The sequence below is a fragment of the Cibotium barometz genome, chromosome 54 (genome assembly GCF_041138505.1).
Source record: "Cibotium barometz isolate CiBa-2024 chromosome 54, ASM4113850v1, whole genome shotgun sequence".
In the NCBI taxonomy this organism is placed as follows: Eukaryota; Viridiplantae; Streptophyta; class Polypodiopsida; order Cyatheales; family Cibotiaceae; genus Cibotium; species Cibotium barometz.
In genome coordinates, this window is record NC_141099.1 from 15,484,337 (window position 1) to 15,498,968 (window position 14,632).

At 38.3% G+C, this 14,632-nt stretch overlaps 1 protein-coding gene across 1 annotated transcript; it reads left to right on the forward strand.

The window, feature by feature from the left end:
- Positions 1-4,739: 4,739 nt before the first annotated feature.
- On the forward strand, positions 4,740-13,315 carry LOC147607883 (respiratory burst oxidase homolog protein F-like). Its single transcript, XM_086789607.1, has 15 exons — positions 4,740-6,182; positions 6,301-6,460; positions 6,578-6,626; positions 6,838-6,951; positions 7,154-7,576; positions 8,122-8,508; positions 8,608-8,703; positions 9,490-9,605; positions 9,689-9,791; positions 9,876-9,946; positions 10,237-10,399; positions 10,960-11,124; positions 11,517-11,645; positions 11,784-11,862; positions 12,852-13,315. The coding sequence occupies exons 1-15, from the start codon at positions 5,447-5,449 to the stop codon at positions 12,959-12,961; spliced, it is 2,901 nt and encodes a 966-aa protein (XP_086645733.1). The 5' UTR covers positions 4,740-5,446; the 3' UTR covers positions 12,962-13,315.
- Positions 13,316-14,632: the final 1,317 nt, after the last annotated feature.

A 14,632-nucleotide genomic window follows, 5' to 3' on the forward strand; every position in this document is an offset into this window, starting at 1 on the left:
AGATAGTAGAGAGAGAAAGAGAGGGCTCGTGAGGGAGAGAAGAGCGAGACAATAGAGAGAGAAAGAGTAGACAAAGATAATAAGAGTAGAGAGAGTAACTGCTCGCCTCAAAACCAAAAGCGCTCACTTTAAAAAAAAAACCAAAAAGCACTCGCCTTAAAACCAAAAGCGCTCGCTCGAAATGCTCTTTAAAAAAAACACCCCAAGGCAAGGGGGAGGTGGCATAGTCCAACACCTAAACAAAGATAAAAAGCATTAATGCCAAAGGGTAGGTATAAGGATGGAAATTAGATAAAGGATAACTGATTTACATACCTTGAGCGGTCTTTCTATCATGTTTACACTTCTGTATAGTAATATTTTACCATACATGAAAACATTACATGTTGGTACCTGGCACTTTTGTATTTTTAGGAAGTGCTAGTCTATATTCATAAGAATATATTGCATTATACACTTTGGAAAATTGAAAATTGTTAATGAAATGCCACTCTCCAACATGTTTATTTCAACATTTTTTCCAATACTTGACACTTTTGGGTTTGGTATATTTATGCATTCTTGCACTTGTAATTTGGTAATATGTTGTTGAGTAAAAGTTTTAACATTCATGCACCAAAGAAAGTAAGTAGAGTTTCATAAAATAGATTCAACGTGATTCCATAAAACATTTATCTTAACCGCAAGCTTAAATATGAAAGCATTATCAAGTACAAGAAACTTGAAGGATGAAATTATAGGTAAGGGGCTATAGATAGAGAAACATTGTTTTTCTTAAAAACGAATCACACTTATAGTAAACTTCAAGATTTGAAGAGTACTAAAAGATGTGCACTGGAAAGCATCAAAACACCCATTGAAAAGTGAAAAGATGGCATCGGTTTATGGGAGATGAATGAATGCTATACAATAGGAAGATATTTTAACGCACCACATGAATTGAAAAGGATGTAAGAAACCAAGAAAAGAGAGAATAAAACTAAAAAATTGATGGTTTTTTAAGACAAATTATTCACTATGCAAATTTTCAAATCAACTTTTACAAGAGAATAGTGGCATATGGATTAAAAAAGTCTTAGCATTCACATGTGGTATTAAATGTTTGTGGTTTACCATTTCCAAAGATTGCTATTTTTAAAATAAAGTTGGAGCACATGATAATAACCAAATGTTGGCAAACCCAAATAGGTGGGACTATAAATGGTTTAAATACATTTGTGACCATCCATCTTTTACCAAACCAACCATCCATCTTTATAGGTAGGTGAGCTAAAATTTAAATGATCCTAGTTGCAAAAAAGAGATGTGTATGTGTGGAGGTCTTGCCTATATTGCAAGAGAGAAATCATGATAGAGGATTGCTTCACTTCTTCATATATATAGTCAGTGCCATGCTTAAGTTCCAACTAGTCAAAGATTCCACCCTTTTTTTCAAGTGAGATGAATATGCCATGTATACTTTATTGTGGTTGCTCTTATTTGTGCATCAAATTTTGATTAAGTAAGGTCTTTAGATCTAATCGCTATAGCACAAAGATGTATGTGTGTGTATGCATACATGCATGCACGCATATATGCACACGTGTCTTTGTGTAGACATATGTGTATGTGTGCATGCATGCATCCATGTGTTTATATGTGTGCATGCATATACGCGAGAGAGAGAGAGAGAGAGAGAGAGAGAGAGAGAGAGAGAGAGAGAGAGAGAGAGAGAGAGAGAGAGAGAGAGAGAGAGAGAGAGAGAGAGAGAGAGAGAGAGAGAGAGAGAGAGAGAGAGACTAGGGGTGTCACTTGAAAACTTCAAAAATACACTTCATGCACGCGCAAGGTTTTTTTTTGCTCCATATGTGAGGTTTAGACATTTATGGGCAAATCGTAGGTTTTTGTGCAGATGGTCGACTTTTTATTATAAACAATCACTATACTTAAACAAATGATAAATGCTAATCAAAACCTCTCTACACCAAAACTAAGAATTTTAATTTACAAAATTTACAAAATAAACCTGCACCCTTGGATTGCTTCATGATTGGCCCCAATATTTTACTGAATAATTTCCATCAATTCCTCACTATGTCTTGCATATGGCAAGACCAAAAAATTAGGTTAAGGTAATTCCATACAAACCTTCGTGAGTGAACACTCTCATACAACAAAGGCCTAACCATTTATACCTAATGAATCAACACGTGTAAGTCATCTTCATTATATCCACCACACAAGACTAACCAAATTGGATGACCTCCAATAATTCAAAAGCATTCTAGTGCAATTCACATGTAAAACGTGGGTTCAAGAAAAGATTCTTGATTCTACTTAACCTAAAGGCACCTTATCCTGCTTTAAATCCTTTTCAAAATGGTATAAGCGAAATATAATTACTCAAAAAACCTACTAGATTAATATAATTTTCCTATGACCTTAAGTGAAAAAAACATGTTCATTTTGTGTTTCTCCTATATGTAAAAAACATGTGTTTCTTCTAGTTCAAGCTTATAGAAAGACATTGCATGTTTATTGATGAAGTAAGCAAGCTACAATGTATTATGGAGAAGATTCTAGCTCCTCTAAGTTTATGTCAAAACTACACCACACTCACAAAACTACATTGAACCTAAGGTCCAACAAATTTTATGACCAATTATAACTATTAAGGCAAAGGCCATTAGCATAAGACGAGGTAGAAGTTTTTTTCTTTCTAATAATATTTTAATAAATCCAATACATATGGCATTTCCAAATGGTTAAAGGTTAAGCATAAATAGCCATAACTCTTACTAGCAAGGTGAGATTGCTCAAAAATCCAAAAGAAGCATCATATATAACTTATAGCCACCTTGTGGATCCCTAGATAGCTTTTCTTTGCCTACGTAAGCAACATGTGCTTGAACAAAAGCTTGTCTTTTACCCCTAAATACGGCTTTCAACTACCATTTCCTTGTAAATATTTTAAGAAGGCAAAGTGAAATAAATTTTATTTTGCCTGAACGAGTAGCATATGCTTGAATGAAAACTTACTTTTGCCCTTAAATGTCTAAACCTCACATATGGAGAAAAAAAACCCTAAGAAATCCAAGGGTGGAGGTTTGTTTTTGCAATTTTGTTTTCGTAAAATTTGGATTTAGTATAGATATGTTTTGATTAGCATTTATTGTTTCTATAAGTATAGTTATTGTTTATAATAGACATCTGTTTACAAAGGGGTATTTAATACGAGCTAACAAGTGTGCAAGGTGCATGTGCATCCACAAAAAACAGTTTGGGCCGTTTTTGCATTTTCTATCATATGGCAATCCATGATCTCACTAGACAGGGTCTTGAGGTGGGTCAATAACTTTGAGCATGTAAGTGGGTAAAGGCCTAATTTCTCTAAGGAGAGCAAGAGAAACTCTGGAATGTGGCCAGTATGGAATGCTTATTTTTAAAGAAATATGAGCTTGTAAGTATGTAAGGATCATGTGCATCCATGGTAGAAATTTGGGTCCTTCTTGAGTTTTCTAGGCAATCCCTAATTTTGGATCCCCTTCATAATTAGCATTGAACGAGGTCTTTGAGGGGTGAACTTTGAGCATGTAAATGGGGGAGACCTAAGGATAACAAGAAAAACACATCGAATGGAATCACTTCCAAATATTATTATTTTAAAATATGACCTTGTAAGTGTGCAAGGGCCATGTGCATCCATTGCATGCAAGCCAAGTGTGCAAGGGCCATGTGCATCCACTGCATGCAAGCCAAGGCCTAAAAATTTTTTGAAGTGCAAAACACACACACACACCACCATATATTATCATAATTTACATGGATATAACACAATGCTACTAGTGGAGTTTGAACATGCGACCTCATGCAAGGAAACCAAAAACCCTTGCATTTTCTATCTTATGGAATTTTATGATTTTGGATCCCCCTCATGTCTATCATCGGATAAGATATTGATATAGCCGGCTCTACGTGAACTTTGATTGCGTAAGTAGAGAAAGGCCTGAGGAGAGCATGAGAAACACCATGGAAGGTGGCACACGAGCATAAGCACAAACGATACTGAGGAAGCCTCCCAAAGTGGGGGGGTACTGGGTTCGTATCTACTAGAAAGGGAAGCTAATTCTAATACTTGATGTAGCATCCATGAAAAAAAAACACACACTATGGTGGGTGTGCATTGTGCATGGCAAGGAGGAATGGCAGGATGGATCAAGGAAGGGGGTGGTTGTGGTCTAGACGTCAAGGTACTGTTGAGCCCATGGCAAGATGGAGGAAAGGTGGTTGTGGTCAGGAGTTCTTCAAGAGAGTCTAGGAGGTGGCCATGGTGGTACACGCACATTCATGGCATGTTTTTTTGAAACCATAATAGGGTTACGAGTTGTTGGGGGCTTTGAAGAGGGGGGGAGGGCGGTTACATACATTTCAAATAATGGCCGGAGAAGCTGCCAAAAAAAAAGCGTAGATTATAAAGTTATAAATGCCACGTAGACTAACAATACGCCGGTGTGTAAATTCCACGTAGATATACGCCTCTGTAAAAACGTGTCCCACGTCAGCTCACAGTACTGTACCTTAATTTGGCGTGTGCATGGCAAACCTTGGCAGCACGTTCAATGCCATGACAATATTTTCTTTCTTTCACTGCTTCACTGCTGGCCAGCAAAAAGCTATTTTCTCAAATTTTCCCATAATAGGCCATTCTCAATTATTATTATTCTATATATTTTATTAGTATATTTCTGCTTTTCTGTTTCTGCCATAGCCAGAAAAGCTTTCTCTAGTTCTTCTCCTCCTACACACGCAACAATGTACCTGTAGCCATAGCCCTTACCATGGGCTACATTAGCCCCACTCCTTTCTAGATTGTCTACTGTGTGTGTGTGTTGGGTGTGTGGTGCTTTTCTTGCGGACATTGCAGCTGCTATACCTGGTCACTGTTCTAACTACTCTTCTTCCTGCCATAGCTTGGCCACTATTCTAACTACCTACCCTTCTCTCTGCCATAGCCAAGCATTGTCGCTACCTCATAGCCATTGCTCAATCCTGTTTACAAGCTGAATGTTGATAACACGGCTAACTGTAAACAGATCAAGTTTGCGGCCACTTAGATGCTCCTTTTCCCTAATTTCTTCCACATTTGAGCACTTTCTGCCATAGCCAACCATCACTGTGACACCCCTATATATACTCATAGCCATCGCTTATTGTTGATCACAACGTTAATGCTGTCACATGTCCTTGGATGCTCATCACGCTGCATATGAGCTCCCCTTGTGCCCATTTTTCTGATGATTTTCTTCTATTCAAGACCGATGAATGTTACTCACACCAACTTAGCAGCCTTATTTGGCTGGTTTAACCCACACTAGAGTCTTTCTGGACGTTAATTAGACTAGTTTTTATCCATTTTTTCTACTTTCTTCACATTTGAGCTTTACTTAGCCCATTACTAGAGGTGTTGATGAAGAATTTCAAGAGGAACCGCCCAGCAGCCCCATCCCCATCCCCATCTCCATCTTTTGATTTTGATCTTGGGTTGGACTTGGACAGCAGCCATGGCAGCAGCACACCATGGAAGCTTGAAGAGATAGTGGCAAGAGCAGGTGAAGAAGCAGACCAGCATTTCCTTGAAGTCACCCTTGATGTGCATGCTGATGACTCCATCACATTCAATACCATATGTCCCATCTCAGATGACCCAGAATCCACTCTCCTTGCAGAGGACGCGTGGGATAAATCCACCTCCAATAAACCACCCAAAAATGCAACCAACCTCTCTGGCCTCTTAAAAAAGCACATATCCCATGAGCTCCCAGGCAAGATTAAGCTTAACCCTGCTGTTAATAACTTCTCAGGTAAGCTTAAGCAGTTCTCTCAGGAGCTAACTTTAGCTCCTAACAGCAGGATTAAGCAGCTTTCACAGGAGCTGAAGGCGGAGATTAAGAGGTTATCTGGTAATTTAGGAGGTGGTAATAACAAGGATTATGGGGTGATTAAGAATGGCGTTAATGTTGGAAGGAGGAAGGTTTTGGCCAGATCAAAATCAGGTACCCAGTATGCCCTGCAGGGCTTGCAATTCATCAGCAAGGCCACAGGCAATGCACACACGGATGCTCTCTGGAAAGCAGTGGAGTCTAGGTTTCATCAGCTTGCCGTGGATGGGCTCCTCTCAAGGGAAGATTTTGGCTTCTGCATTGGTAAGAATCTCTCTCTCTCTCTCTCACACACACACACACACACACACACACACACACACACACACACAGACAATCCATTAGGCCTGACCAGCTTCAAATTTGAATTGCAATCATGTAGGGATGAAGGACTCCAGGGATTTTGCCAAGGAGCTGTTTGATGCCCTCGCCCGCAGGCGAGGTCAGCTGTTAAAAGCCATCTCCTTAGAAGAGCTGAAGGACTTTTGGTTCCTCATTTCAGATCAGAAATTTGATTCCCGTCTGCAAATCTTCTTTGACATGTAATAAAACTATGTAAATAAATAGAAATATATATATTCTTGCGAGTTTGCCCTTCTAAGAAGACTATCTTTTATTATATGGCAGTGAAGCATAATATGATGCAAATTGCAATGCAGGTGTGATAAGAATGCAGATGGCCGGATCTCTGAAGAGGAGGTGAAGGAGGTAAGGGTTATATCCCCATCTCATAGCAGGATGTTCCTTTTTTTTTGAGAGATTTATATAGAGATTTTAGCAGGATTCCAACCTGGGTCCTCATCCTGGAAGGCAAATGCCTTTGTCACCCAAAAGCCTGGGGGTCTCTTAATCAAAGATTAAGGTTAATGAATCATAAAAGTTCATGAAGCTTTTAAGGCATTGCATTGCGCATTGGCAGATCATTGCATTGAGTGCCTCAGCGAATAAGCTTTCCAAGCTCAAAGACCAAGCAGAGGAATATGCAGCTTTGATCATGGAAGAACTTGATCCTGACAATCTTGGGTACATTGAGGTAATAATCTCACTTAAAGCTATGGTCTATCTAATCTCAATTTGGGTTCACAAACTCTGAATCCTTGGGCTCATATGGAAGAGTATTGAGGTCAACATTAACCTTAAGTTCTTAGCATTGGGCTCTATTATCACAATGGAATTAGTGTATTTTAATACTTCGAAGCCAGTAAGAATGCCTGTTTTTTGTGCCTACTTTGCAGCTAGCTCAGCTGGAATCTCTACTGCTAGGCGAGTGTGGTGGGTTTGTGAAGGATCCGCATTCAAATTACAGTCAAACATTAAGTCAAAACTTGGGACCTCCCACTAGAAGGAAAAGCCTGCTACACAGGAAAACTAAGGCAACCATGTATTTTATCTATGAGAATTGGCAAAGGATGTGGGTTATAGCTCTCTGGATAGTGGCGATGGCGGGGTTGTTCACATGGAAATTCTTGCAATACAGGCAAAGAGCAGCATTTCAAGTGATGGGTTATTGTCTTTGCACTGCCAAAGGAGCTGCTGAGACCCTCAAGCTCAACATGGCTTTGATTTTACTACCAGTTTGTCGGAACACGATCACTTGGCTAAGATCCTCGCCACTAGGATCAGCTGTCCCCTTTGATGACAATATAAACTTTCACAAGGTGGAATTCAATTAAAGCCAAATCTCTTGCACTCTTAATGCAATTCTTAGGTGACTTTGAACCTCAATTCTAAGAAACCACCATATCACCTGCTGCAAAGGGTAATACATACACATGTGTATGTATGTCGTACATACATACATCTATCCTTCCATACACGTACTTACAGACATTTATACATGTATGTCATACATCCATCCATCCTTCCATACACGTACTTACAGACATTTAAGCATGCATGTACTATGCATATGTATATTCATACATACATAAATGTCTCTGTATGTATATTCATACATACATAAATGTCTCTGTATGTATCATCTCTTGTAAGTAAACATACTTTTAAGATTAATATCTAATATCTATACAGTAAGTCTAAAAGATAATAATACATCTCTTCAGAATGTAGATTGTCTAAGTAGATCTAATAAGAAACCATAATTTAATATCTAATAATACATCTCTTCAGAATGTAGATTGTCTAAGTAGATCTAGTAAGAAACCATAATGTACTCATGCTTTATGGACGTGGTTGCATGCAGACCATTGCAGTGGCCATAGCTCTGGGTGTTTTCCTCCATGCTGGCATCCACCTCTCTTGTGACTTTGTTCGGATTGTGCGCTCTGACGAGCAACATTTTCAGCAATTCTTAGGCCCTGATTTCAGCTTCAAAAAGCCAACTTACATGGACATAGTGCTCTCCACAGAGGGCCTTTCTGGCATTACAATGGTCTTCCTCATGTCCATAGCCTTTGTTCTAGCCACTCGGTGGTTCAGAAGGAACCTTGTCAAATTGCCCTGGCCCTTCCACCGTCTTACAGGGTTCAATGCATTCTGGTACTCCCATCACCTCTTTGTGGTGGTCTACAGCCTGCTCATCATTCACTCCATCTTCCTCTATTTCTCACATGGATGGGGCCAGAAAACAGTAAGCAACTCTCTCTGTTCTTGCTTTACTTCGCTCGTTTTGCCTTTTGGTTTGCTCATCAGTAGTAAAGTACTAACGATCCTGTGCTAATGCTTGCAGACATGGGTTTATCTTTCTTTTCCGGTAGCTTTATACCTAGGAGAACGCACACTCAGGGCTCTTCGAGCAGGCCATTACACAGTCAATATTGTGAAGGTGGGTTTGTGCATTCTAGTGGTGTTGTTCTGACGAACACAAGTGTACATGCACATATGTGACATACCCACATACTACCTACATACATACATGTTCATGCATGCGTACATGCACATATGTAACATACCTACATACATACATGTTCATGCATGCGTACATGCACATACATATGCATCTACATACCTAGAAGTGTACATTCCGACATATCATCGACATACAAATGACATTCCTATCCAAATATCGCATGCACCTACATACACACAAGTGTAAATGGGTGTACAAATGTACATTCCTAGGTATCCGAATTTCACCTACCTGCATACCTTCGTACGTACGTACATACATACAAGTGTACATGCTTGCCCTAGTGTACATTTCACCTCCTTGCATACCTTCGCACATATGTATATGTATGAGTGTATATGCATGCCCATCCACATATCATCTACATGTATATTACATACATACATGCATGCATATGCACATACATACACATACATGCACATGCATGCATTAGTACATACGTATGTACGGATGCAGGCATGCTCAAACATATGTAGACAATTTGTGGGAGATCTGCTCAAAATTGTTATTGCACACATCATATCAGGGGAAAATATTCACAGAGCAAAGCCAAATTGACTACAATGCTTATGATGCACTATGATGACAACAATTGCATGAATCATAACTTCTGGGTGTGTATTGCAGCTCTGCCCACATCTACGTACGTACGCACCTTCACAATATGTACATGCACATGCTAATGACTGGCTTTTTGTGCAGGCAGCCATCTATCCTGGCAACGTTCTCGCATTGCATATGACAAAGCCTCCTGGTTTCAAGTATAGAAGTGGAATGTACCTCTTTCTTCAATGTCCTGAGATATCCCCATTTGAGTGGTAAGTAGCAAGTGGAGCAAGTTTCCACCATTTCCTTAGGCAATAGTGCTTGCCAGCATTTTTATGATCTCTTCTTTGCCCAGGCATCCGTTCTCCATCACTTCTGCTCCGGGTGATGACTGTGTGAGTGTGCATATCCGAACAGCTGGAGACTGGACAATGGAGATGAGAAACGTGTTTTCAAAGGTGATAGAAGTTTTGAATTCATTCTGTTTTTTTATGTGTGTATCTATTTGCCCATGCTCATGGTTGTAATGGTGTGTGTGGCAGATCATGGCTCCTCCAGTAGGAGGCAAAAGTGGTCTTCTCAGAGTTGAGTGCAAGTCAGGAGATGATTCTAGGTGAAGTCTTGATACGCTTGTCTTGTCAAAGGACAATCAAGAGTTTACATACATACATATTTTCGTACATACTACGTGTGTACGAATGTACGTACATACATTCATGCAGGCATTCAAACATACATCCATGTGTGCATGTATTTGTCCATTTGTGCATATATGCGCATATGTACATACATTCATAGCTAGTATGCCATACACGTGTGCATACATACACATTCTTAGACCATGGATGGAGGTGGTAGATGTAAACAAATTCCACTAAAGAATAAAAGAAATATATTCTGCAGATTTCCGAGACTTCGAATAGATGGTCCATATGGAGCTCCTGCTCAAGATTACAGAAAATATGATGTGCTGCTACTCATTGGGCTTGGAATTGGGGCAACACCATTCATCAGCATCTTGAAGGACCTCCTTCACCTGATAAAGATGGGGGAACAGCAGCAACCGGTGAGTGCAGGGGTTTTGACCTTCTACATAGTAAACTGGTTTTGCCATGGGATATTCTTGGTAGAGTTGGATCAAAGTAGCATGGACATCAACTGCTGAAGTGAGATTGAGACTTGTTATTGGATGTGCTTCGTTAATGGGAAAAATATGAGCCAATATTGCTTGATGTGCTTAGAGGACTGAGTTAAACCATATATTGAACAATGAAGGGACCTTTGATTGAGAGACTCAAAGCAAGATTTCTATGTATGTATGTATGTATGTATGCATATATGTATACACCCATCAGGTTGTAGATAGAGTGGTCCGAGAGTCATGCCCCATTCCCTGCAGTTTTGTGCCATTATATGGTCTGGTGGCTTGGCCATGATGTTCTCTCTCTCTCTCTCTCAAAACACACAAGTCCCATTTCTTGTACTTGAGTGATGACAATGGATCACGCTATGATGTTAAAAGACTCATCTCACCTCACATCTATGTGTCGGTGCGTTTTACATCTGTGTATGTGCGCGTGTGCATAGTATATGGCATTATTCTCATTTTAGGACTTGCTGATGCAGGATTCCATTCTAGACTTCAGCTCTGTCTATGAAAGCCAGAGCCCAAAGAGGAAAAAGAAATCTAGATGTCCAACAAATGCTTATTTTTGCTGGGTCACTAAGGAGCAAGGTTCCTTTGATTGGTTCAAAGGGATTATGAATGAAGTGGCAGAGATTGACAACAAGGTGAGCCAAAATATTCACAATTTGTGATTTCTTTTCAAGAGGCTATTTATTTAGTTTTGGGTTCAACAACTGAAGGTGGGATTCCTACTTGGGATTCCTTTTATCATGAAAAAATTATGTGAGGAAGGGTACTGGAATATAACATGCCATCACTTTCCACTATGGGAGTGAGTAGATTCGAACCCTATTCCATCACTTTCCACTATGGGAGTGTTTAGATTCGAACCCTAAACCTCCCTTTCGGGAGGCAAGGGTAGTCCGAAACGCAAAGTCGTGGGTGATCCCTGCTTGCTGCAATGGAGGATGTGTGCTATCATGTAATTAAGTCTGAAAAATCACACTTAAAAAGGTTGTTTTTGACATGCATATGTGATTCAATAATTTCCATGCAGGCTGTGATTGAGCTGCATAATTATCTCACAAGTGTTTATGAGGAAGGGGATGCTCGCTCTGCTCTCATCACCATGGTGCAATCTCTACACCATGCCAGGAATGGAGTTGACATAGTGTCTGGAACACGGGTAATGACTAAAATTTTAACACTATTTTCTACTCCATTTTGTTTTTGAGGTTAGCCAAGTTTTTTTTACCACTCTTTATTCCACTCTGATTTATAAACAATTTAATTTCTGACATTGTTTTTGGTGAATTTTGATCAGGTTAGAACTCATTTTGCAAGACCAAATTGGAAGAAGGTGTTTTCAAGGGTGGCAAATGCTCACAAAGGCTCTAGAATAGGTATGTGCCTTGATAATGTGTGTGTCTCACCACCATTTCTACATATATACATACATACATACACCCACATATATGTCGGGTATCTAGTCCATACTATGCAGAATGGAGTTGATAGTTATATAGTCTTGTGGGTTGACTACCATGAGTATATAACATGCACGTTCCTAAAAGGTGAATTTGGGCATGTTCTTGGATTTATCTAGGTATATTTATATTACATTTACATATACACACATATATATAGAATGTGTGTATGGAGGGCATTTTTTAATAAATGTCATTATTTAAGTATCATATATATGTAAATGTACACACACACACATATATATATATATATATATATATATATTACATTTACATATACACACATATATATATAGAGTAGATACATATATATGTATATAGAGTAGACACATATATATATATAGAGTAGATACATATACACATATATATATAGAGTAGATACATATATATATATATATTTATATATTACATTTACATATACACACACATATATATATATAGAGTACACACATATATATAGAGTAGATACATATATATGTATATTACATTTACATATACACATATATATATATATAGAGTGTGTTTTTTTTTTGGGGGGGAGGGGTATTTTCTAATAAGTGTCATTATTTAAGTATCTATATCATTTTGGTTATATAATCCTTGAATGTAAGTAGCTTCCAATTGTTCAACGTTTTTGTAGTGAATAGCATTCAATTTCAATACCATTATCAAATTTCATTTTAATATATAATTTCAATATTTCTTTTAATATATTATTTTGGTATGTATTTTGAGCACATAAAATCTCTACCTTTGTTGGTGTTCCACTACTAAATTTTCATTAAATTATGATATGTTATATGGCATTTTCCACTCGAGATGATGATCTATAATTTATTAATGTAAATTAGATTCTAAGGTCTCTATGGTTTTGTGGGTTTTTTTGTTTGTGTGATTTATTTTAGGGGTTTTCTATTGTGGCCCATTGATATTAGCAAAGGAGTTGGAGGAGCTAGCGCGTGAATACAACCACAAATCCAACACAAGGTTCGAGTTCCACAAGGAGAATTTTTGAGCGAAAAAACAAACAAATGTTATTTGTTATTATTAAATCTTGGGGTTAGGATTTTTTTTTGGGAAACCGAAATCTTGCAAGAAAAAAAAAATCGCTAACTGAAGTAGAGAGAGGAAAAAAGGCAAAATGGCAGGCTACTAAATTCACGAAAAAAGCGCCCTTGAATTGCATTCAAAAATCACAAGAAGGTGATTTGTTTTGTAATTTTACGAGGTACTTTATATTTTTGTCACACCAACAGTGCATAAATGAAAAGCACCATGGTGTTTTTTTTGAAACTTTATTATATAATTATATATATTAATATGAATATAATGCTAATCTCTATATATATATATATATTTTTGGACATTAGAACATTTTCTCGATATTCCAAAAGTTGGTTCGTGAATGTGCTGTGGTTGGTGAATATATTCAATGATAAAATAAAAAATTGAATTGCAGTGTTAAAGATCGATTTGTTGTAATATTTATTTGTGCTGAAAAAAGAAACGCGAGAATGATTGCGCGCCGACCATGCCGTTTAGATTTTGAACGCGCACAAAAAAAATAGCTTAAAAATTAGAAATTTACCGTCCAATTTCCGTGTGTCTACAGTCGATTAAAAATCTTGTAAAAAAAACCCGAATTAAACTCCCAATTCGGCGCATTAAATGATTTCCCGAAATTCCGTATTATCCTGGCAATATGTTAAAAGTACTGAATTCTATTTTCATTTTTCAAATTCAAAATTTGGTTTGCGAAATTCGAGATCTGGAATCGGCGACATTCTCGAGAAGAATTCTGAATATTTGAAGGTGAAAGCTTAAAAAAATCCGAATTATTAGTATTCTAAATTTCCGAAATTCCGTCTCTTTCCCGGCGAATAATTATACGAGACAGGAGCCGCAAATTTTCATTTATTTGGAATTCCACTGAATTCCGTAACTGTAACGATTGAGTACCTGTTTTTGATCGATTGATTGATTGGCCGCCCGGCGGCCCCGCCCGCCCAACTTTTTGTCACCTCATTTAAAGCGAACAACGTGGTGGTGGTTGGGTTCTTCCCCTCATCAATATTTTGCAATGCGCTCCAGCAAGGTATATGAATAGCCGGACCAAGTTGCCTAGTGCTAAATCTCAATCTTCAACTTAGTAAGGAAATTGACACATCTTCACTATAGTGTGTAATGGGCGGCCGGTGGATTCGGGGACTGATGGGCGGAGGAGATTCTCCCTTTTCGGTCTTGTCAAAAAGAACTATAAAAATTTGTGTGTGTGTCGCCGTGGAGAGGCTTCTTGCAAGTATTTCACCCATTTATGATGCTTGAGAAATATGTTTTTTATGTCGAGAATACTAAAAAAAAAATCAAGCCTAGGGAAAGGCTCCTTGTGAGCAATGGGCAGCAAAGACCCCCCCCCAACAGCCAAAAAAGGGAGGGCCTTCTCAAGTATTTCACCATTTACATGTCATTTATGATGCTTGAGAAATATGTTTTTTATGTCGAGAATACCAAAAAAAATCAAGCCTAGGGAAAAGGCTCCTTGTGAGCAATGGGCAGCAAAGACCTCCCCCTTTTTTTTGGTTGTTGGTTAAAAAGGGAGGGAAGAAGGCCCTCTAAGCAGTAAAGATCATGTGTACAAGCTTAATTTTGAAGGGCACCCAAAATCTCATCTACATGTGTAATCGTA